The sequence below is a fragment of the Drosophila ananassae genome, chromosome XL (assembly GCF_017639315.1).
Source record: "Drosophila ananassae strain 14024-0371.13 chromosome XL, ASM1763931v2, whole genome shotgun sequence".
Classification (NCBI taxonomy): Eukaryota; Metazoa; Arthropoda; class Insecta; order Diptera; family Drosophilidae; genus Drosophila; species Drosophila ananassae.
In genome coordinates, this window is record NC_057931.1 from 9,195,990 (window position 1) to 9,220,328 (window position 24,339).

The 24,339-nt window shown below is 37.7% G+C and overlaps 1 protein-coding gene across 1 annotated transcript; it reads right to left on the reverse strand.

The window, feature by feature from the left end:
• Positions 1 to 7,052: 7,052 nt before the first annotated feature.
• On the reverse strand, positions 7,053 to 23,387 carry LOC116655364 (angiopoietin-4-like). The gene is made up of 5 exons (XM_032453175.2): positions 23,254 to 23,387; positions 22,591 to 23,194; positions 22,039 to 22,537; positions 21,936 to 21,973; positions 7,053 to 8,325 (listed from the first exon to the last, which is right to left on the reverse strand). Exons 1-5 carry the CDS (start codon positions 23,311 to 23,313, stop codon positions 8,306 to 8,308), a joined length of 1,221 nt encoding a protein of 406 aa, XP_032309066.2. The 5' UTR covers positions 23,314 to 23,387; the 3' UTR covers positions 7,053 to 8,305.
• Positions 23,388 to 24,339: the final 952 nt, after the last annotated feature.

Below are 24,339 nucleotides of genomic sequence, written 5' to 3' on the forward strand. Positions count from 1 at the left end.
TGTGTGTTTGGTGGCATTTTGAGCCGCTTTGTCGCCTGGGCTTTTCAGAGAGTATTTATTTATGCGTTGTGCATCTTTAGTCATGGCTGGGAGAATATGGCGATAAACATGTCTGTCTTGTACTGTACTGTCCTGTCCTCTACTGTCCTGTCCTGTCCTGTTGTATCCTCACCCTCGGTTCGGTGTCCTGTGGCAAGGACACTCGCTCTTACCGCACTTGGGGGACAAAATGGTGATGTTGATAACACATAGTTACCAACATAATACATACTTGTCATACTTGCACTCGCATATCATTTGATTTACGCTTTCTGTCGCACTCCAAAGTGATATATGCGTTTGCCACGCCCTTGCTCATGACCCCTGACCCATCGCCCATCCACCAATCCTGCAATCCTGCCCCTGCTTCTGTCTTTCATCCAAATGGCAATGTATTCAAACATTTCAGTTTCGGACTTTATGGCAGTATCAGACATAATTGAAAGCCCATCACCCCACAAGTTAGCGTTGCTACCATGGCGATCGTTAAGAGATTTTGGGACGGGGCTTTAAAGGGTTAAGGTCTCAAGTGGGCTAGAGCTAGAGGGGCCTGAAAAAAGAAAGGGGGTTCTTAAAGTGGTTTCTCTGAAAATTTCTTTAAAAATAAATGTTGAGCTTGAAGCTTGAAGAGTTTTGTTAGTTTTTTTTTATTTTTTCATATTCTATTTATATTTTATTATTTATATTTTTTATTGTTCGTTTTTTGTACTAGTATTTTTTAGCTTAATTTATAAAGTAACTTAGTATTTGTGTTTTAGTTTATTTTTTATCCTCAAGTGACTTGAAGAGTCTTTTCAATTATGATTTTTATTTTGAGTTCTTAAATATTTAGAGTTCTTTTCTTAAATATTAAATTCTATTAAATGAATTCTTAAACTTTAAGCTTTTGCTTTAAAACTTGGTGTTTCCGACCCACTGTTTTATTTTTTCCTTGACTTCTTGGGAGAAAAGTCTTTGGTCGTCACTTCATAAACTGATTTATCTCACAAATAAGGACAAAATCAATTTAGCAATCCCACGATGTCAACTCGGAACACACACACACACACAAATTGTGTGTGTCAGGATAGGTTCTAAGGATACACAGATGGAAGGATACACAGCTACAAATACAGATGAATGGGTCATATGCATATGGAAGGACATGTGTTGAAAGCCATTTTCAGTTTAAGTGGCAATACGATTTGTATTCTTTATGTGTATGTGGGGTGTTTGGGTATATATATATGTGTGTGGTAGTGTGTGTGTGTTAGTTAGTGATCCCAGAGTCCCTTGGGCTTGTATTGGATTTGCTTCTTGATTGGTTTGCAGTTTTTCGGAGCGCTCCCAAATGCCATTTTTCCCATTTTTAGTTTCAGTTTCAGTTTCAGTTTTTCTATGGTACGCTGATTATCCTTGCCGGGGCCAGGAGTCCAGGACTCTGTTAGCTCTATTTTTTTTTTTTGCTCCTTCTCTCTGGCAGCTGACGCCGAGAGTTTAGTTTCATTTTATTGCATATTTTTAGGAGCCGGCACATGAATGTTATGGCCTTGCCTGTAATTTGTGTGTCAGTAGCAGACAGTGGCGCCGAGTTTCATGGAAGTGGGGCCATGGCTTGTCTAGGGGGAGAGGGGAAGGGGAGGGGGAGCTTAGGCAACCGCCCGAGCAGCAAATTATGTAACTACACTTGAAATACAACTACACAATGGCCAGATATTACCCAAGGATGTTGCCCACATTTCGGGTGGAGGTAGGTAGATGGTTCTATATCCTACATCCCAACATCCCAAGGATCCAAGTGTGTGTGTGTGTGTGTGTGTGTAATGCATGCGCATTGTATTACCATGGGTGTAACCCCCTAGCTCCATATGCTGGAAAACCATCTATAGAGTTGGTCCCAGATCCACAACGAATTCTGGTAATGGCCACTAAAAGTATATCCTTCGAACCTTTTAAATTAGAAAATAACAATAAACGACAAAGGATATGGCCGAGATGATTTTTAAATCTAAACACTTGAGGAATAATACATGACAAGTTAAAATATTAAATTATAACTTATAAAGAGAATAATTAAAATTAATTTAATATTTTTAAAGTTAGTTTTCTTAGTTTAAAGAATTATTAAAATAAGATATATTTTTCAACTATAATTTTATGATTTAAAAAATAATGCCTACTTAAAAAAAAAAACCTAAATTAATTTCTGCAATAAAAATACCCTTAATATTTTTAACTTTATTAATTTTAAATAATTTTCCCTTAATTAAAGCTTAAATAATCAAAATATCTAAATTTTGCCACAATAATTATGTTGAAAAATTTATGTAGCATACATTTATGGGCTCTGCGAACTTGCGACGATCTCTGTGCTTTCAGTGCAGCCCATAAGCCATATTTCTGAACAAACTGAAGCCATAAGATGGCACAATACAAAAAAAAGCAAATCTACAACCTGCATATGCTTCATCACACAGAAAGGCCCGAGGGGCAGGCTTGAATCTCAAATCTCAAATCTCGTGGCAGGTTCTCTTAGGGGGCATGTGGCATGAAGGCTGGAGGAAAAGTCAAGGAAAAGCGATAGACAAGACAGCGACAGCTTGCATAAATTCGTTTTGACAGAGTGCGGAATGGTATAACTGTTAACTTCCATTCGCAATTCGCAATTCGCAATTCGCTGATTCACAGATTCATCGTTGATGTCTTTGTCGAAAAAAAAAATCAAAAAAAAAAAAGGAAAAGTTGGCAAAACTGAGACAGCTTCTTCCAGGAGTTTTCCGCTTTCCATCCAGCTCATCCTTTTGCTGATTCGTCCTGTAGAGGTTCTCCTTTGGTGAAAAATATAAAAAAAATGGCGATGGAGTATCTTTTTCACTCGAAAGTTTCCTCGAGTGGAAAAGGTTCTTATTCTTTTATTTTTTCTTTTTTGATTTTTTCACGCTTCTGACTGATTTTTCAATGAGGTCAACACAATTGTTCAACGAAATTGATTTCGTATTTGTTTTACACATTTTTGTGGCAATTGAGTTCAGCTTGCCACATTTCTTGCCACTTCTAAGTAAACACACACCAAAAATAAATAAAAAAAAATTGGAAAACCATTCCTTCCATTAAATATTCCACATACGCAGTGTACGCCTCAAATATTACGTATACGCAGCGTCTCTCTCTCTCTCTCTATCAGAACATCACACGCTCGGCAAATATTATGTTTCCATTCCCCCCCCAAGCCCTGAGAGGACATTTTTGTATCATTTTCAATTTTTAAATTCTATTCTATGATAAAATAAATGCTAAAAATTATAAAGATTGAAAGGCATTTCAATGAACGCTTAATATGCTCAAGTGCAGAAAACATATAATAGCATATAGTATATAATAGTATATAATAGTGAATGGGAAAATAATAACACCCCCCCTTTATATATACAGTATAATGAAATTCATGCTCTGCCAACAGAAAATCATTTTCAATACTTTCCACGCCATAAAATGCAAACAAAATGAAGCCTTCAATGGTATGCTCTCGGCCCCGAATGCCCAAAAAAAAATAAAAAAAAAAAAATAACAAACACACACACACACACACTGAAATCAATAATAACATTTTATAAATGTTTATTTAATAATTTATATTACCGATTGGTATGAAACGGGTATGCAGAATCCAAAGAGTCAGTTAGCAAAAGGATTAAACGACAGAATTATCTCTCTTGGCTACCATTAAGCATTCAATTATTATTCAGCACACATCCTTTGTATTATTCAGGATAATGAAAAAGGTGACAAGGTATCCATTAAACGAATGCCTCATCAAATAGCTGGGATGTGTGATTTATTTCCAATTAGTTTTCCAGCTCCAACATCTCAAAATCAATTCTAATTTAAAGTCAAACACAAGTATTTTTTCAAAAAAAAAATAATCAAAAACCACATATTGTTTACTCTCTCTCTCTCTGTCTTTTTCTCTATATCTATCTCTCTCTCTGGCCAAACAATAGCTTATCCTTTAAGCTCAATTAACCACATATATTTATCCCTTTCACTTCCGGTTTGCTGTTCTCATTCAGCAGGACATTCGGTGTTCGGTTCGCTTAAACTGTCAATTTCCTTTTTTTTTTTTTGGTTTGCTATTTTGGTTTTGTTCTTTCGCTCCTCGTCCTTTAAGTTCACGTCCTGCCTGCCAGCCAGTGTCCTTGGGTCCTATGTGGATATATAAATGAAATTTTTGCAATTCGCCTGCCATGCAAAAACAATTACGCGCTTAAATGGCATAAAATTTCTAAATAAATATATTGGCACTGTGGGTGGTAGTGATTCAGTCCGGAGTCCAGTATCCAGTATCCAGAGTCCGGAGTCTAGTGTCCAGAGTCCGGACGGATGGCTGGCAAAGGCACGGCTCAAGGGCTCAACGGATATTCAGCGCAGAAGGAGTGCAAACAAAGTGACTGCCAATCCAATCTAGAGATGATATTGATAGAATATCGAAAAAAAACCTGATAAAATAATCGATAAAATATTCGATTATAATCGAAAATTAATCGATTTTGAATGTTTTTCTTACAACAACAGTGGATTAAAGTCTAGAAAGGATAGATAGTCTTTGAAATTGTTTAAATATCAGTTGAAATATAAATAAAATAAAGTTTTGATACAAAATAATCGATAATTATCGATATCAGTAGATTTATTGAAAAACTAAAGTACAGTCTCTTAATTTCTCTTGATATATCTCTTTGCCATCACTATCCAAAGTGGGGAGGCACCCAAACACCGACCCTGCTCCGACCTTTTGGCAAAAAATCCAGTTAAAGTTGCTACAAAATCGATTGGCAACAAAAATGCAGAAGCCATGCAAGCAGAAAATGTATCGAGAACCCTAGAATAAAGGGGGGAGTCTTCGGTTTTCAATGCTGTAAAACTAATTTTGTGCACCATAAAGTTTTATGACAAATATTACGCAATTTTTTTTTTTTTTTTGGGAAAGTCTGTGGGAATGTCAAGAGCAGATCGAAAGCTTAACGAAAAGAAACCAGTAACTGGAGATGGTTAGGGCGATGGTAGAGGGGCTGTTTGCTGTTTAAGCGGATTTTTGCCCTTTGCACTCATATTTTAATAACATGGCATTAAGGGGGGGTAGCAACTGTGAAATTAAACGAAATGGAACGAAAATAATATTCGCAAAATGGGAAAAATTAATTTTCACTCGTACTTGGGGTATGGAATGTGACAAAAAAAAAAAAATTAAAGGATACAAGGTACAGTGCGGTTCATGCCACATGCAACAGATGATGCTACACTTGAACTTTCCATCGAGGCTATAGTTATTTTAGTTTATTTTATAATATTTTTAGATTTATTTGCATATCGATACTATCGATCCTTTTTATCGATACTTATCGATACTTATCGATGTCATTATAATTAGGAGAATTATTTAGAAACTTATTCCTTAACTTATTTATGTTTTTAATGGTGGTACTCTTTTCCTTCTAGTTTAAAACAAACCTGATTAAATAAAAATAATCGAAAATATCGATATATTTTAAAATCTTTATATTTTCAACTTTTTTTGTGCTGAAAAGTGTATAATTACTGCCCATGGAGACTATTGTGCCAAGAGTTCCATCATCAGGTGACAGCTGATTTAAAAGAAGGTCAATTTCCGCTCTCGATACTTGATGCTTGATCGATCGATTCTCGATATCATTCAGTGATGGCATTATTACAATTATTTTTTTTTTATTTATATATATTTTTTTTTAAATATTTTTTTTATGTATGTAGCTGGAGATGGTCTGTCACAGGAACTGTCAGGAGTTTTCTGCGCCTTTTTGGCGGCTGCGTGTCCTGGCTGGATGTCCTGCCATGTCAGTTGCTCCGTTTATGTGCCGCTCAGTACTTTTCCGTTCTGTACTGAATAGCGAAAATAATTGCGAATACATGAGAGTGTCATATTTCACTTGAACAGAATAATATTTTTATCTCGCCGTTGCGTCGACCGGTTTCGGTTATTATCTCTTTTTGCCATGTGGATGTATGGGTGTGTGTGGGTGTGTGTTGGTGTGTGTGGGTGTGTGTTGGTGTGTGTGGGTGTGTGTTGGTGTCTACCATAATGAGAAGGAAGAAAAAAAAAGGTTTTACGCCGGAAACGACAGCCGCCTCTCTACTGAAAATGGCGGCAAGACGAGTAGAGCCTGGAGGACATGAGTCTCATGGTCCGCTCTGCACTTCCAAAAAATATTTATATATATATTATAATATATATTATTATATATATCTATATATTGCACCAATTACTAGTTCTTAAAAATTCCCTTTTTTTAATTATTTAATCTATAGAAATTATATAATTATTAATTCATTTGTATGGAATATTATTCTGTCATTGTGGCATTGTTTGTTTTCGACCTTGCGAGTCGCGTCCGCTAATTAATTTGTAATTATGTATGTTAATGTGTTTGTAAGTAGCTCCCATCGCTCTATCTCTATCTGTTGCCAGTTTTCTCTCTCTTTCGTGCCATTTAATTAAAGATTTCGATAATAAATGTCATTACATTGCTGAAAAAGGACCATTTTGACCAAAAAAAATTCTGCAAATTTCCGAGATTTTAACGATTTCGAAAAAATGGAATTTGGTAAGGAGAGTTTTTATTTTAAAGAATTCTTGAGAAAGGATTCTGAAGCAAAAGGATAACAGCTCGTTGTGGGTGGGACCAATAAGGCGGTGATGTGGTGTGTGTATTTTCCCAGAACACTCGCAACATGTCCTTTGCATTATTAATGAGGCTCTGAAACGAGCCGTGCAGCAAATTTAATTAAACTGCCACAGAGAATGGCTCGCCGAATAATAATGATGATGATGTTCCTTTTAGAAGGACTTAGACCTGCTTCCCAGTGGACAGTGGCAGTGGCTCTGATTTAAGCCGCAAAATAATAAGAAGGCCAGGAAAAATTCTTTGGGGGAATTTAGAAATTAATCCCCATTCATTGAATGTGTTTGAGTTTCAATTCGAGTCCTACTAGAAGAAATATTTGTGGTTATAACAAATAATAAGCCAGAACCTAAACCAAATTAGGTGTTAACATGTCAAGTTAAGATATGAGTCAGAATTCGTGAAACCGATCACTAAAAATGAGTCGGTTTTGTTTTTCAAATTAAATGTGGTCAATGTGTAGCTCGTAAGCAGTAAAAGTAATTCCCAAAATATAATTTCCAAAAAAAATTTATTATGCTAGTTATTGACATAAACAATTTCTTGACATTTTTTTTTCGTTTCGCTATATCTCATAATCTATTCGCTCAAATGGAATGAACTTTTCACAGCTTTTTACTATTTTGTCGTAGTTTATAATGAAATTTTTGTCAAAGCGAATTCTTTTTTATTTTTTTATTTATAAATGTTTATTTAAACAAAGTTTTTGCAAAATATCGTTCTGGAGCATCAAAAATTCTGAAAAAAATTATAAATATTCTATAGGTCTTATTTATTAACATATAAAAATTTCAAAGTGTGCGGATTTTTTGTTCAGAAGATACGATAGTTTGAACTTAGCGCTGCACGCGTAGCGTCTTTGAGTGCAAGCGCTAGCACACACTACTTCCAGGGCGGTCATGAAATTAAGAGTTTTTGTTTAGTGCTAGCTCTCGCACTCAAAGACGCTACGCGTGCAGCGCTAAGTTCAAACTATCGTATCTTCTGAACAAAAAATCCGCACACTTTGAAATTTTTATATGTTAATAAATAAGACCTATAGAATATTTATAATTTTTTTCAGAATTTTTGATGCTCCAGAACGATATTTTGCAAAAACTTTGTTTAAATAAACATTTATAAATAAAAAAATAAAAAAGAATTCGCTTTGACAAAAATTTCATTATAAACTACGACAAAATAGTAAAAAGCTGTGAAAAGTTCATTCCATTTGAGCGAATAGATTATGAGATATAGCGAAACGAAAAAAAAATGTCAAGAAATTGTTTATGTCAATAACTAGCATAATAAATTTTTTTTGGAAATTATATTTTGGGAATTACTTTTACTGCTTACGAGCTACACATTGACCACATTTAATTTGAAAAACAAAACCGACTCATTTTTAGTGATCGGTTTCACGAATTCTGACTCATATTCAACTAAATATGTATTAAGAAATATATATTTAAGATATTCAATCATGTTCAATTTATAAATAAAACTTCATAATATTAGGTAAATTTCCAAATTCCAGACATCATTTTTCAATTTCCGAATTCCACTTCTGAAGGAGGTTGCTTGGGAGATCTTCAATCCTTCCTTCGGATAAATAAATCCAAGAATTGGTTTCTACCCAAAATTAGCTTTCTATCCAATGACAAAAAAAAAAAAAAAAAACAATTATTTTATGAAGACGGAGGAGAACTCGAATACCTACTCAGAACCAAACCAGAATCCATAGCCCAATTCCCGTGCCCAATTGTGATCCGGACTTCCATCTTGATCGCGATCGAATGTCGAGAACTTTGTTCCCTGAATGAGATTGAAGTGGGAAGTATCTCCTCTACAGCCGTCAATCTGTTTCAGGCTGTAACCTTCGCTCCTGCCGCCCACAACGAAGTTCTCGCATATTACTTCATAATATATGCCACCATACACATTTAACCTAACCTCATGCGGCTTCTGGCTCGTTAAAGTATGTAATTTTTCAAGTCCAATGAAGTGTTCCCCGAAAATATCTCCAAATCCGTTTATATACTGATCATATGTTTGATTCAATTCCGTTGACGTATTATTTTTATAATAAACCTCCATCCATCCAGATCCAATCTCATTAAATGAGTAGCAAGTCACTTGAAAAGGTTCCAATCCTGGCAAATGGATTTCTGGGTAGACATAGATTTCATCTTGCGTTGAAGGACACCCATCTGGAAGATCTTAGAAACATTTGTTATTTCACATTCCGAATTAGTGAGTTTCAGAAACTTACCAACTTGAGTTGATTTCGACTGAGTAGTATAAGTAATAGTCGTATTCTTTTCTGCTTTATTGGCTTCAGTTCCACTTCCACTTTTCACAACTTCTCGCAACTTTGCTAGCTCTTCGCTGAAAAGATCCTTCAGCTTGCCGAGCTCACAAGTCTGTTTAAGATCAGAGATTTGGTCCTTCAACTGAGTGATTAGAGCAGCTTGTTGAGCTATCTGTGCCTTAAGACTTTGGAGCTCCAAATCTTTCTTTTGACTGTTGAGATTAACTTCATATAGTTGACTCTGGACCTCCGAAAGTCTCTCCTGCAGCTGGTAGTTCTTCGATTGGCATTTCTCTAATAATGTGAGTAGAGGATAGCTGGACTGTGAAATGGGGAAAAAGGACTCTTAACTTTGAAATTAATTCACTTTGCACCGCAATTACTTCCTGTTCGAGTGCCAGGGAAACCGGAATCAGAAACAAAAACACCGCTTGTAGAATCATTTTTCACTTTTTTATTTTCAAAAATACACTTTTATGTTCAAGCCACTGGAAGAATTCAACTGATGGAGCCGAAGCCCGGGCTCTGGCTCTTATAGACCTCCTCTAATCAGGCTCTGGATCTTATAGAGAGACTCTAATCTGTTATCAGAACCAACAATCATGCGCGAGCTGTCTGTGACATCTGAACTAAATGGAATAGTTTTGAGATAAGAGAGCCAAAACATGTCATCCGATGCTGAGGTCAGGTATTTTTTTAATACCCTTACAGAGGGTTTATAATTTTGGTGAAAAGTGTGCAAATGCTGGGAAGTCGCGTCGATTTTCGAAATAACTTCTCCGAGGGTATTTTTAGCTTTGACTCCTTTTTATTTCTCTTGAAATATTTTAGAATAGTTATCCTTGCTGCCGTTATCCTGCCATAATTTAACGCCGCTTAATAATTGATGGCCCAGTTATCCTGGCTAGTCAAGTGCCCAGAGGACGCCCAGGAGGGGGGGAGTGTGCCAATAAAACTTTTATGATCGTTGTACTGAAAACAAAAACAAAAACAAAAACAATAACAGAAAAGTAAAGAAGTGAAAAAAAAAGAGAAAGTAAAGGGTTAAGGCAGTTAACCAAATTTAATGACTGTTCCTACCGAGAGGAGAAAGTAAAAGGCTTATGATTAAGTGCCATTCAGTCCGAAATTCAATTGGCTCTTCCAGCTGTTGTCCTTGTATCCTTTTTTTTATGGTTTTTTTTTTATTTTTTTATTTATGTTTTTTTTTTAATCGTCAATCAATAAGAAAAATGGCAACTTTTAAAGACAATAATCTGGGATTTTTGTTGTGTTTTGGGCTGAAGGACATGCTCCTGATGGGAAATACATACATATATATATATTTTCGAGTGGCTGATTGTTATTTATGGAGCTACTGGATGGAGCGGATGGAGCGGATGGGTGGGTGGTGTCAGTGGGTGGTGGGTCTTGGCCTGACCTTGCCCACAGCTTGTAAGCCCTGAAGGGGAAACAGTTCATTAAATAAACATAACCTCTCATAATGATGGCAGGATGCTTCCACACACACACACACACACACACACATAGAACTGTAAACACACAGGCTTACGCACCTTCTGGCCTGCCCCCCTCCTACACTGACACAAATTACTTACTTGATTTTTTGTTTTTTATTAAAATATTAATATTACAATTTATGTTAATTGGATAATAAAAAATTATAAATATTTAATATATAGAATTTTGTTATTTTTTAATCACAAATAAATTATTTTCATAATTAAATTCATTTTGTTAATATTTAATTTCTTAATATTAAATCCAAATATTAATCGATTCAAACTATCGATAACCACTCTCCTTTCTTTCCTTTCTCTTTTCTTTCCTTTAAATCCTTAAATTTATTCATTAAATCTCGTTAAATAATATCCTTAAATAATCTCCTCCCCATTTCTGTCGGTGTAGTGAGTCTGCAACAAAAAAAAAAAAAAAAGATTATGGGCATCAGGTGGCGGGGCTTCTTAGGGGCCTCAAGCGCCACTGAGCGGGGGAATGGCTGCGGGGGTGTGGCTGCTGTGCCAATTTATGAGTGAGCTCTGCCTAAAAGCATGCAACACTTCTTTACACTCGCTGCCACTCGCGTGTGTGAGTGGATTTATGCATAAGCGTGTGTGTGTGAGTGAACGTGTGAGTGTGTGTGTATGAATCAATTTGGCGCGCTGCCTTTGTTTTCGTTTCTTTTATAATTAATTGCATTGCTTACGCTCCCATGGATCTCAACTGCGGGCTGCCCTCTTTTTTCTTCGTTCGTTTTCTCTTTTCTCTTAACTCCCCTGCTCTCCTGCCCCCCCTTTCGTCACTTCTGGGGGGAAATCCCTGCAGGATTCAAAGGAGAGTGGACAGAGAGGGAATTTTATGTTTTTTTTTGGTGGAAATCGTCATGCTGTGCGTCATTATTGGATCAAATCGTGCACAGACATGTTTACACACACACACACACATTCAGTTTATTTCGATCAAAGTGACATTTAATTAAATCGCAAAAACAAAAATAAAAGAGAAAAAAGCACAGGACGCATTAAGAGCAATACTTTGCGGTTAAAGGACAAAACAAACAATAAACAACAAACAATAAACAATAAAAGAAAGTGACAGAAAACTGGCCAGAAAGTATCAACTGATTTATGTCAGAGGTCAGAGTATTAGTTGGCCAAGTTAATTAATTGCCAGGTAAATCAATAAAGAGAGAAAAGAAAGAGAACAAATCAGAAGAGCAATTTATCAAATAATATTAAATGCAAATACAAATTACATATCAAATAAATAATAATATAATAAAATAATAAAAGGAAGTAGATTATTTAAATCCATTTAAATACAAATAAAAGCTGTCACTGCTGCTACAATTCTCAATGGGTTCTGGCAGAACAAAAAATATACCAACTGTAAAATGTAACTGTAAATAAAAGCTAACCTCACTTTTGGGCAAATAATAGAAATAGATCTGAATGGAACAAATTCCTATTCTATTTCTCATACATTTTTGAATGATTATTTTGGCCATAATCCAAAATTTGTTGGTAACAAAACAATGCATTGTTTTTCTCATTTGTTGTTTTTGGTTTTTTTTTTTTTTTTTTTGGTATTTTGGCATTTTGGTATTTGCTTTTGTTTTCAAGACAATGGTTGAATTTCTGGTTGAAACTATTAGACAAATTACCGTTGCGATTATTTCAGTTTTGGTTGTAATCGAGGTAAATGGCATTCCTGTATGCTATTTTCCATACATATCCGCATCCGCATCCGTATCCCCATCCGCATCCGCATCCGCATCCGTTGAGGTTATCAATTAGTCCATTCCTGTGGCTGCCAACCTGTGCTTCTGCTTCTTCTGTATAGTCTTGCTGTTTGTGCAACAGTTGGATTCTCTATCTGTATCTGTATCAGTATCTGTATCTTTGTATATGTATCTTTGTATATGTATCTTTGTATATGTATCTTTGTACTTATGCCTGGGTGTGGGCAAATAGTTTGGAGGCTTTTGCGTGCGGTTTGTGCATCGGCTGGGTGGCAGCATTGATTAAATGTCGTTTAAATGTGCAAGCTCAAATCGAAGGACTGGGCTGGTACTGTAAACTACTGCGAAGGATGCCCTGTTGGCCAGAGTGGACGGGGCGGAAGAGGGAATGGTATGGGATAGAGCGAATGGAAAGTTGGGAAAACTGCCCGCATGTGGTCAGGACCTCCAGCAGCGTGCACCAGATAGCAGGAGATGCGAAAGGAGCAAAAGGATATGCGTGCCATGGTATGTTTGTGTGCCCCATGACCATGTTATTCCACATGTGTGTGGGCGGGGATATTGGTTGCCATGATTGGTTAGTGATGGCACTTTCAAAATATACTTTTTTAATAACTTTTTCTCTTTTTTCATTAAACAAAAATTAAACTAACTAAGAGAGAGCTAAAAGGAATTGCTCTCTTTTTACAGGATCAAAGTTTCCCGTTACCTGTACTCTCTTAAACACAAATCTCTCTCTTTCTCTCGATCGCATTCGCTTTTTCTACTAATTTCTCTATATTTTCAGATTATCTTGCGCTCTCGGACACTCTCTCCTGAAGAGATCGATTGATTGATTATTTACCGTTAGTTTGTGTGACTCCTGAAAAGTATGCTATGCGGAGAAGAAACTAAGAGAGTACTGAGAGGATCGCTTTGCCTCTCTTATAGTTTTTTTTCAAGTGCGTGGAGTGAAAAGTGCCGTTAACCGTGTAAAATCCTTACTCTTTACAACTCAATAATTATGACTGAAAGTGAAAATAATATGAAAAAACAGGTGAGTTTCTTATTTCTTTATTATAATATTATTTAAAATACCATTTTATATAATTTAAAAGACACACATTATTGTTGCCATCTCCAAGGATATTTCTATCCTTATGGGGTGTTGTGCGAAATGGCATGGGAAGGCAAATGTTAACGCATTGAATTCGATGCGATTGATGGAACTGCACTACCCCCATACCCCCCACACCCACCACCAATATATGCATATGTATGGGGCACTCTCTGCATGGGAGAAGAGAGGGGCCTATATAACGGTAGCGGTAGACAGATAGAAATCGACACGCAGCTGGTGGTAATGCTTAAAGCAACAGAGCGAATTGGAGAGCAAAGGAACTTACTTCCACAGCACAATGGAATCGAACGGAATCGAAGCGAACATATACCATGCAATTATCGATAGGCAGCGAAGCGTAATAATACAATCAGTATCGATAACAAAAGCAATATTAATTCAGGGCATTATAATTGGTCAATAGGAGAGCTAGCACTTAATCATTTAAAAAAAAAAAAACAAAAAATATAATAAAATTAAAACGAATAAATCAGAAGAGAAGTCATAAACATGTCGAAACATGCACAATGCTAATTAAAAAAACATCAAAAGCACAACTTGCCGGCAACTTCTAAACATGTCTGTGCAAGCAGAGCTTAATACCCATTAGCCTTCCAATTAAACTCTCTTAGTTCTCCATACACTCATATTAACCCCTTCCAATTAACCCTTAGTGTTAATTACCCGATAAACACCTCAAGGTATGCTATGATTTTTTTTTGTTTTTTTTTTCGGTGGGAGGTTTTAATTTCTCTTTCTTTCTCTTTTTAGTATGTGTGTGTGGGGGTTTTTTTTTCTCTCCCATCATTTTTACGCTCTGTTTGTTGTGGTTGAAATGTGTGTGTGGGTGTAGGTGTGTTTTTTAGTTGGTGTGAAATTTTTTGAGCTATTTGTTCCATGGTAGTCACCGCAGACAATAGGGTTACCACCTGCCAGGATACACACACACACACATTCCATACACAAACGCAATACGCTGAGAAGCGCAAATTTAATTAAAGTTGGGAAAACACTATTGACTCGAACGGTAAATTATGCAGCAGCAGAGTACAGAGAACAAAGCGGCAGATTCAGAACCACCCACGCATACCGCCATGGGCGGAGGGGAGGAAGCATCCATGGGGCGTGGCTAGGGGCAGACAAATGGACAAGAGAAATGGATAGACAATCGCATAGATGGAGATAGATTGCCGAGCATGCTTTCCTTTTCCACTTTTTTTCTTCTTTTTTTCTGCTCTTCAGATTCTGCTTACGATTCTCCTCGACCATCTCTCTCTCTGTCTGTCTCTGTCTCTGTCTCATCAGGTAAGTTCTTCAAGAGTCAGTGCACTGAGAGAAATATTTGTTGGTCAAATATTTAAAATGTTATAAACTAAAAAAAAAAAATTAATACAATTTAAAAATTGATAAATAATTATATTATTATACATATTATACATATATTTAATATTTAAATATACAAATGTATTTATATTTATATTTATATTTATATTATTTCAAGGTAAGTACAATAAATACACTTTATAATTTAAATATTTTTTATATTTAGTATAAAAAAAAATATGTGAAAATGTTCATTATTTTCGCGCAGTGTAGTGCCAGATTTGAGGAATGAAAGAGGGCAACCGAAGAGGCTTTAGCTATGCGCATACGTTGCATCAACTTTACTCCACTCCCCTCCCCGCCTCCCACCCCCCTCCCCCCTGCAGATGTGCATTCAAAACAAGCCCCCTAAGACCCCGCTTACCGGTTCATGGCGTAACTGGTTACCGATGAAGGTGAATAACGGTAAAATTGGAGAGAAAAGAGTCCTCCTCCCCCTGCTCAGCTCAGCTGAAGAGCAAAATTTCAAATCGAAATCGGAATCGAAATCGAAATTGAAGAAAAATGCCAAATGAATCTCGGTTGGATGGTGATTTGGCAGGATACTCCAAGGATAATCCAATAGGACTTATCTAAATATTAATTCTTAAATTTTTCAACCAATATTGCTATTCATGAGGCGTGTGGAGGATTTCTAAACATCGATTTTGAATGTCAAGTGACCCTCGAAAGGGTATATCCTTGCCACCCATATCCACACTTGCCACATAAAATAAAAATAAACCGAGACTAGACTAGGAATATATATGCCACCACAGGCACTTTCCACAGTTGCCACACTACTTGCCACCATGCCACCGAACGAACATCGTGTGAAATTGCATCGAGAGTTGATTTCAGTGCTTTTACTTGCCACTGGGTGGCAAGTGGCGCCCCCCCCCTTTATTGCATTCGCGTTCGGTTGGCCTGATAAAAATGAATGACTGCATCAATGACAGTCGCAGGATGCAAGGATGCAAGGATGCAAGGATGCAGGATGCAGGACATGAAATCAATGCAGTCGCGGAGGGGAGCAGACATGCGACACTTGCTCATTTGCAGCGTTTAGGACTAAAGTGGCAGGAAGCCGAGTCCTTCCTTGCTGCGTGTGCGTGTGTGTATGAGTGGGTGTGTGTGTCGGTAGATGCACAGTGAAAATATATATTCTATATATGTATATGTGTGACTTTCCACATTAGTCATCATTAATCATTGTGCGGTTTTTCAAACACAAAAATATCTGTTGAACGTGGAAATCAAAGTGTCACTTTGCCAACGGAGATAAATACGAAAATAGAAAGAGAAATGGCTCTGATTTATTTCAATTTGTTAATGCGAACTGTGGCTCTAAGCCTCTAATTATGCGATAGAGTATTTTGTGGCTAATGTTTCGGGTGGAGCACTTCTATCTCCACTTCTAGAGGAGCTATTGGAAAGAGGCTACTCCCAAAATCAATTTTAATCTAAATTAGAACAAAAATTCTATAAAACTAATTATATAATAACCTTTATTTCTATGAAATCTGTAGAGAATGGACAGAGACATCTTAGTCCTTCGAGCTGCGAGAAGACAAGCTTTTGGTCCTTCGAGACCCTTTCGAAAAAGACTCATTTCCATCTAAATAAGAACTAAAAAGGCTTAAGAACTAATAATATTATAGCCCATATTTCTGTAGAGAGAAGACAGAGAAGACTTGATCCTTCCAAGACCTTCGCTTAAGAATAAAAGCTTTTGGTCCTTCGAGACCTTTTTCAAGTTAGATGAAAATATTTCTTAAATATTTTCTCGCCGTGCTTTGGCGAAATGAAGTCAACAAGTTGAACTCACCACCACTCTGACCGACTCACACAGACAACGAGACACATACACCTATACTCACACACACACACGCATACACACACACATATAGGTATCATGTCGGTGTGTGAGTGCAAATCAGATGCTTACAAAATCACATTATGCTAATGTCGTGTAATTTTGTGTGCACAAGGAGCGGCATTAGGGATCGAGGGAGGCCAGCAACCGTTAAAGGGGGTCGTATGCCAAGTGGGTGATGAGGACACTGATGGGAGATGGGGGATGGGAGATGGGGTGTTGTGGAATGGTGCAACAGAATGGTGATGCCACCAGAGAGGGGCGGCCAAGACCAGAGAGCAGTCTGTAATTACACACATAAACCAGTCAAATGCTCGAGAGCTTAAATTTATTTGAAGAACTCGACATTGGCAAGGGGGAATTGAAGAGAGAGGGGGGCGGGGGGAGGGGGGAGGGGGGGGGACAGGACCAAGGATCCAGGACCCAGGACATCATGGGGTTAAATCATCAGATTGAAGGATGTCGCACAGCGTCCTTCAGCATTTGCCAACACAATCAATGGCACAACTAATGCCGGAGCATCACTCATCGATAGCAGTAATCGGGAGATGGGAAAGTTATTTCCAATTTATTCAAGCATGATGGCAAATTGTCGAAGAGCAAAGGACACGACAAATGTCCTGAACTCGACCTACTCTATTCTCATAGCAGTTATCGAAATTATCGATTTATTATCGTTGCAAGAGGTCCATCTCTATTTGTCGCAGTTACCGATTAATCGAATAATGAATAATTTTTTTTTGACAAATCTGAATCATACCTGGAAGCGATGAAAATCATGATAAATCGATTAATAAACTGTCGCATTTATCGCCCATCCTGAACTCTCTTCTCATAATAGTTATCGAAATTATCGATTTATTATCGTTGCAAGAGGTCCATCTCTATTTGTCGCAGCTATCGAGTTATCGATTAATCGAGTAATGAATCATATTTTTGACAAATCTGAATCCTGAAGGCGAATACCTATAAGCGTGTGTCGAAAATGATGATAAATCGATTAATAAACTGTCGCATTTATCGCCCATCGATAGTCATAACTCAGAAGAAATCTCGCCCGATAGCTGTGATTATGGATATCTGCGGTGACAGAGACAAATGTCAAAGTTGAAGGCAGGTCGTCAAGTCCTAAGTTGTCCTTCCCCCCACTGGCTGTTGTGTCCTTGTTGTGTGTGTGTGTTTGGGTGTTTGGGAGTGTCCTCAGGTACTGCTCCCCCCATCTTATCCCCATTCTTTTCGGGCAAACGCATTACATATGCCAATTTATTCATTATATTCATATTGTGCTTTCACTTCTCGCCCTTCTCCCCCATTGTCGCTTATGTCCTTGTGGGTGTCCTGATCCCGGGACTCCTTGGGCGAAGTTTATCCATTTGTTTCAATGCCCTGCCAAGGACTTGCCTTGTCATTTATCTCTTCAGATTTATTTTCAAAATAAAAAAAAAATGTGTACAACATGTCGTATACTTGATTTTTATACAAATATTACGTATACGACTAGTTGGCCTTTTTCTTTTGAAATATCAAGTATACGACTAGTAAAAATTTAAGAAAATAAATAAAAAATAATATTTATTAAATATTTTTATAAGTAATACGATTATTTTTTAGAGTATTAACTATTTTATGTTTTATTTTCAAATAATTTCTACATTGTTTTTGGCTTTTTCGGCATTTTGGTCTTTATCTCAGAGTGTGTAAGTGGGTGTGTGTGAGTGTGTGTGGGTGTGAGTGTGTGAGTGTGTATGTGTGTGTGTGAGTGTGTGTGAGTGTGTGTGTTAGTGAAGCTGTCTCTTTATTTGTTTATTTGCCTTTCGCGGCTTGTCTCATTGGTTTCTCTCCAAGGCCTCTCTCCGAAAAAAAGGCCTCTCTCTTACCCTAAGTAGCTGTCAATCTTGATGGCCCTCCCACTCGTTTCACCCCCTATTTTTATTTTCTTTTTTTTGAATGGGTATACCCCCATAGCTGAGCACAATTTATGTCAACGCTTTCAATTAAGAATGTTTTATGTTGAGGCAGAACGGAAATTAGCATTTATTGTTGCCAAGTAGTCCTCAGTTGGGTTTTTAGGCCACGAAAACTCGATTATTTCTGCACCTTTGCGGGGGGGGGGGTGCACCTATTTCCCGTTAGATGGCAGGTGTATGTCAGAATTTAATGATCAACTAAGGGGTTACTCTATAATAATACCTTTTAACATGATTGTGCATGTTTCTGCCTGTTTAGGCATGTTTCCGCATGTTCTTGTATGATTGTCTCTCTTCTATCTCTATATTCTCTAGCTTATTATACCCCTCCTTGCCTTACAGGGTATCCTTGGGACAGTCGTGTCCTAGGAAATGGCCGACAGCCAAAGGAAATGGCATTTCGCGCTGGAAACTGTTGCTCTCAAACGCAATTTCAACTGCAAGCTTAGTTAGTAGTCCCCTCTGGGCCAGAAGCCACCCCTTTTTCCACACGAAATGCTTACAACAACAACAAGAATAATACCAGAAAATATCCTTAAGGCAGGACGAGTTGAAAAAGACGTTGTTGAAATCAAGGCGACGCGTACTTTGAATTACAAATGATTTTTCGGGATAATTTCGTGAGAATCCTTCGACTATACCACAGCCACGCCTACTTCCTGCCACCTACCTCCCTGCCACCTACCTCCCTTCCTCCCTACCACCTACCTCCCTACCTCCCTTCCTCCCTACCACCTAAAACTACAAAAACCCAACAGCAATTTGCTAATTTCGAATGCACTTCGAAATGTTTGCCCAATTTGGTTGGCCAACATTTTAAAACATGACTTGACAATCACGCCGTGGGCGTGGGTGGGCGTGGGTGGGCGTGGCTGGGTAACTTGTTAGAAGGCGTGACGACTCCCAGCCTCGGACATTCTGACGTGACTGTGTGACTGTGACTGTGTGACTGTCACTGTAACGGTAACTGCTGGAAAGTTTTATTCATCAAGCTGATAGCGTCGAGCGTTGTTTAACAACAGCCAGGGGAGTAGCGGGCAGTTAAGGGGGTGGCCCAGCAGTAGCAGTAGATTACCTTTAAGGACGAAAACAGCTCTTCGGCTAAACTTATACACTGTGCAAATAGAAATTGCGAAAATATCTCAAAACTTGAACTATAAAATTTAAAAAAATAAAAATATAATAAAAAAAAATTATTAAAATAATATATATTATTTAATTTTTGTCTTATTATTATATTATTTCTTTAAGTGTATTTAAACCTCTTGTACAGTAGTGTGCTGTTAAGAGAGAAAATGAGAGCACTATAACGGTCCGAATAATGCTATAAGGAAAGAGATGGCGGAAGGATAACGGGAGTTTGGGGATAATTTACGCTTTAAAGTTTTGCATTCCTCTCGCCTCTCTTCTCTGCTGTGAGAGTATTTTGTTGAAAATATAATTTTAATTAAATTCGAGAGCTCTTCTCTCCCATTCACCTTTGTCCGTCCATGAGGTGTGACCAGCTCTCGTTCTCTTAACTCTTTAACAATTTTTAAAGTAGTTTTAGTTGGTTCTGTGGCATGTTGCATGTTGCATGGCTCCTATGGCTCCTATTTTCTAGTTTCAACTCATCTTCAACTTTAATTAAATGTATTGTTTTTTCTATCCAACCGCTCCGTGTGTGTGTGTGTGTGTGAGGGTGTGTGTGCATACATTCCTTGTTCATACGCTTCATTTGCCCTCTTTGAACGCCTCCTGCTCTCTTAACGCTCTTCTCGCATTTCCTTTTTGTGGAGATCGCCGCAAAAGTTTGCTCAACTTTTGCGTTTTGTTCCACATGCTTGGCGCACACTTCTCCCAACCGCATAGTTTCGTAGTGTGGGAGTGGGATAGACTAAAGGTACACTGCTGTTCAAAATATTAGTTACAATTCAAGATAATATTTTTTATTTAAGAGAGTTAAGAGTATATTATTTAAAAATACAAATTGATTCTCTTTTGAGTGTAATTAAAAAAAAAAAAAAACTATAGCATACCTTTTTGGGCGAATGATCGTAGGTGTACTCTACAATTGTGCTGCATTCCTCTATATACCCTTCATACATAAATACATACATGTATTTGTATGTAGGTCCTGTTCTGTTCTATTTTGTTCCGCGCTATTTGACAAAAGTTTGCTGCCAGAACTGCGCCAAGTTCTAATGAGCAAATTCTTTTGGGCAACACAATGGAGTCTAGAAGAGTTCCAGTGATGGGGGAAGGGGGAAATAAGAGATGAGTTCTTCTCATAAAAAAGAAAACAAAATTATTATAGGCCTTGGGGTAATTTTTTTTTTTATTTAAGAAATTCAAATTTATTTTTTTTGTTGTTTGTTATCTTTTGACTTTTTCTTTTGTATTATATTGCATTTCTTCAAGTTGCTTTGTCGCTTAATTTCCTCTCATCTGGCTTCCTTGTTCTTTTCATCGTCTTGTGGCTGGCCTCTTAACTTTGTTATCTTTGACCGTGGGTCCCGTTATTTTCACTCTTTACCTTATCTTTGTGTGGTTTTCCATTCTCTTGAGCTTTTTGTTTTGACTTGCGGGTTATACCTGAGCAATTTCCCAGCTCTCTTTCCGGTTAATTTCCCTCGCTCCCCCCTCCCCCCAGCATCTCATTACTTTGGCACTCTATTGGATCGCTCCCTTATCGCTCTCTCCCCTTCTCTTTGCTCTACCCCCCTCGCCCCGCCTCACATACATAAATTCCATCTGTAATCTGTCTTATCTATTCCATTTATCTGTATTTATTACCTTTCTCTTTCTGGCTCCTCGGGTCTTCTTCTTTATCTTTGACTCATCTTATCCTTTTCCTTCGTCCTTGCCGTCGTTGCACTTGCCCCTTAATACGCTCCTTCATCGCTGATGGTTTCCTTCATTCCATTTTAATTCGTTTCTCATATAGAATGTCTTACTTTAAACCCCCCTCCATCCCCCCTCCCTATCACTGTCTTTGTTTAACCCCCCCTCACCCCACCCCCACTGCGCCGGCGGAGCCTGGAGGCCGGGTCCTGGGTCAGGAGCCAGGAGCCAGAGCACTGCACTGCGAGAAACGATTTTTAAGCAGATATTTATTATTTATTATTTATTATTTATTATTTATTATTTATTATTTATTATTTATTATTTATTATTTATTATTTATTATTTATTATTTATTATTTATTATTTATTATTTATTATTTATTATTTATTATTTATTATTTATTATTTATTATGTATTAACTTTTCAACAAATTGCATAAAATTATGTAAATTTCCAAATTCCAGACATCATTATTTTATTTCCAAATTCCACTTCTGAAGGTGGTTGCTTGGAAGATCTTCAATCTTTCCTTCGGATATATAAAAGCAATTCTGACCTTCTATCCCACATTGGCTTTCTATCGAATGAAAAATAAATAAAAGCAATTATTTTACGAAGATGATGAAGAATTCGAATACCTACTCGGAACTAAACCAGAATCCATGGCCCCATTCCTGTGCCCAATTGTGATACGAATTTCCATCTTGATCGCGATCGAATGTCGAGAACTTTGTTCCCTGAGTGAGATTGAAGAAGGAAGTATCTCCTCTACAGCCGTCAATCTGTTTCAGGCTGTAACCTTCGCTCCAGTCGCCCACAACGAAGTTCTCGCATCTTACTTTATAACTTCTGTCATAATAATAGAAAATATACACCTCATGCGGCTTCTGGCTCGTTAAAATGTGTAATTTTTCAAGTCCAATGAAGTGTTCCTCCTCCACATCTCCAAATCCGTTTAAATACTGATCATATGTTTGATTCGATTTCGTTGATTTATAATATTTACTAAAAACCTCCATCCATCCAGATCCAAATTCCCCATCTGAGTAGCAACACACTTGAAAAGGTTCTAATCCTGGGAAATGGATTTTTGGGTAGACCCGATATGTATTCTGTCTTGATGGACACCGATCTGGAAGATCTGAAAAACATTTGTTATTTCACATTCCGAATTATTGAGTTTCAGAAACTTTCTTTTAACTTGAGTTGCGTTGGACTGAGTAGTATTCGTAGCTTCATTTTTTACCAGTTCTTCACTTTCCACAATAGTCGCATTCTTTTCTGCCTCATTGGGTTCAGTTCCACTTCCACTTTTCACAACTTCCCGCAACTTTGCTATCTCTTCCCTGAAAAGATCCTTCAGCTTGCCGAGTTCAGAGGTTTGGTCCTGCAACCGAGTGATTAGAGCAGCTTGTTGAGCTATTTGTGCCCTAAGACTTCGGAGCTCCACATCTTTATTCTGACTCTGTTCCTCCAGCCTCGCATTCTGACGATTCACTTCAACTAGCTTATTCTGAAGTTCTTCATTTTTCGAATTGGTTTCATTTGGGCCTCTTTGCTGAAACTTTTCCTGGATCTCTGCGTATTTGAGTGCAACGTCAATACACTTATCCTGAGATGCCAAATGTTTGTCTAGCAATTTTGAGTACTTGAGGTTAAGTTCATCCAGTGAGTCCTGCAGCTCTGCGTTCTTCCGATCCTTCGTCTGGCAAACCTCAAAGTATCTGAGAAGGGGCTTGACGATGGGGTAGAAGACCGACCCGCATTCATCCTCCATCTCACTGGTGACGTAGCACGCCTACGGAATTTGAATATTTGTTAATATTTTGGAACAACTTCACTCCAGACCGCTATTACTCCTTCGTCCGATGCCAGGGAGATGGAAATTAAGCACAGGAACACCGCGGGTAGAATCATTTTTCCTTTTTTTTCGATTAAGAATCACACTTTTGCCTTCAGGCCACTGGAAGAATTCGACTGATGGAGCCAAAGCCCGGGCTCTGGCTCTTATAGCCCTCCCGAGAGACTCTAATCTGTTATCAGACCCGAAACTCATGCGAGAGCTGTCTGTGAAATCTGAACTGAATGGCATAGTTTTGAGATAAGAGAGCCAAAAATGGGATGTATATATAATATAATATATATATTACTCAGATCTGAGCTTGCTGGCCTCGACCCTTCCATTGACACACTTTGGGAGAAAGCCAAACAATTATAGACAGAAGCGTAATTTCGGATGTCAAAGGTTAAAATCCACTGATAGGCTTTATTCGCAGAAATATTCAAAGCATTTATTTAACATACGTGCATATATTTTAGAATGAAATCATTTAAATTGGGGAAAAGCGACAAAAAACAATATTTCGAAATTTCCAAATGTGCCCCACTGGAAAGGATATATCCCGCCCAATTCTTCCCCGATTTTTGAGAGGAATACCTTAAACGCTTTCTTGATCGATTCTCCACCGATCTGCATCAAAATCTCGCATCGAAATATTTTTTCAATTTTTTTCAAAAATTTCCTGGGGAGACCCCTTCAAAAAGTGGGTTTTTGGCATATGGCCCCCTGAGATGGCTATATCTTCGCCAATTTTTCCCCGATTCTGGCCAGGAATACCTTAAACGATTTGTAGATCGATTCCCCATCGATCTGCATCAAAATCTCGCATCGAAATATTTTTTCAATTTTTTTCAAAAATTTCCTGGGGAGACCCCTTCAAAAAGTGGGATCTCGCCATATGGCCCCCTGAAATGGCCACATCTTGGCCAATTCTTGTCCGATTCTTGCGAGGAATACCTTTAACGCTTTCTGGACCGATTCTCCACCGATCTGCATCAAAATCTCGCATCGAAATATTTTTTCAATTTTTTTCAAAAATTTCCTGGGGAGGCCCCTTCAAAAAGTGGGTTTTTGGCATATGGCCCCCTGAGATGGCTATATCT

What these genes read in the sequence shown, in the direction of transcription:
- LOC116655364 (XM_032453175.2), bottom strand. Translation starts at nt 23,313, where the DNA reads ATGATTCTACCCGCGGTGTTCCTGTGCTTAATTTCCATCTCCCTGGCA. An exon ending in CAACGCAACTCAAGTTAAAA is followed by an intron (nt 22,538 to 22,590) that starts GAAAGTTTCTGA and finishes AATGTTTTTCAG; the next exon opens with ATCTTCCAGATCGGTGTCCA. An exon ending in GGATTCTGGTTTAGTTCCGA is followed by an intron (nt 21,974 to 22,038) that starts GTAGGTATTCGA and finishes TTCATTCGATAG; the next exon opens with AAAGCCAATGTGGGATAGAA.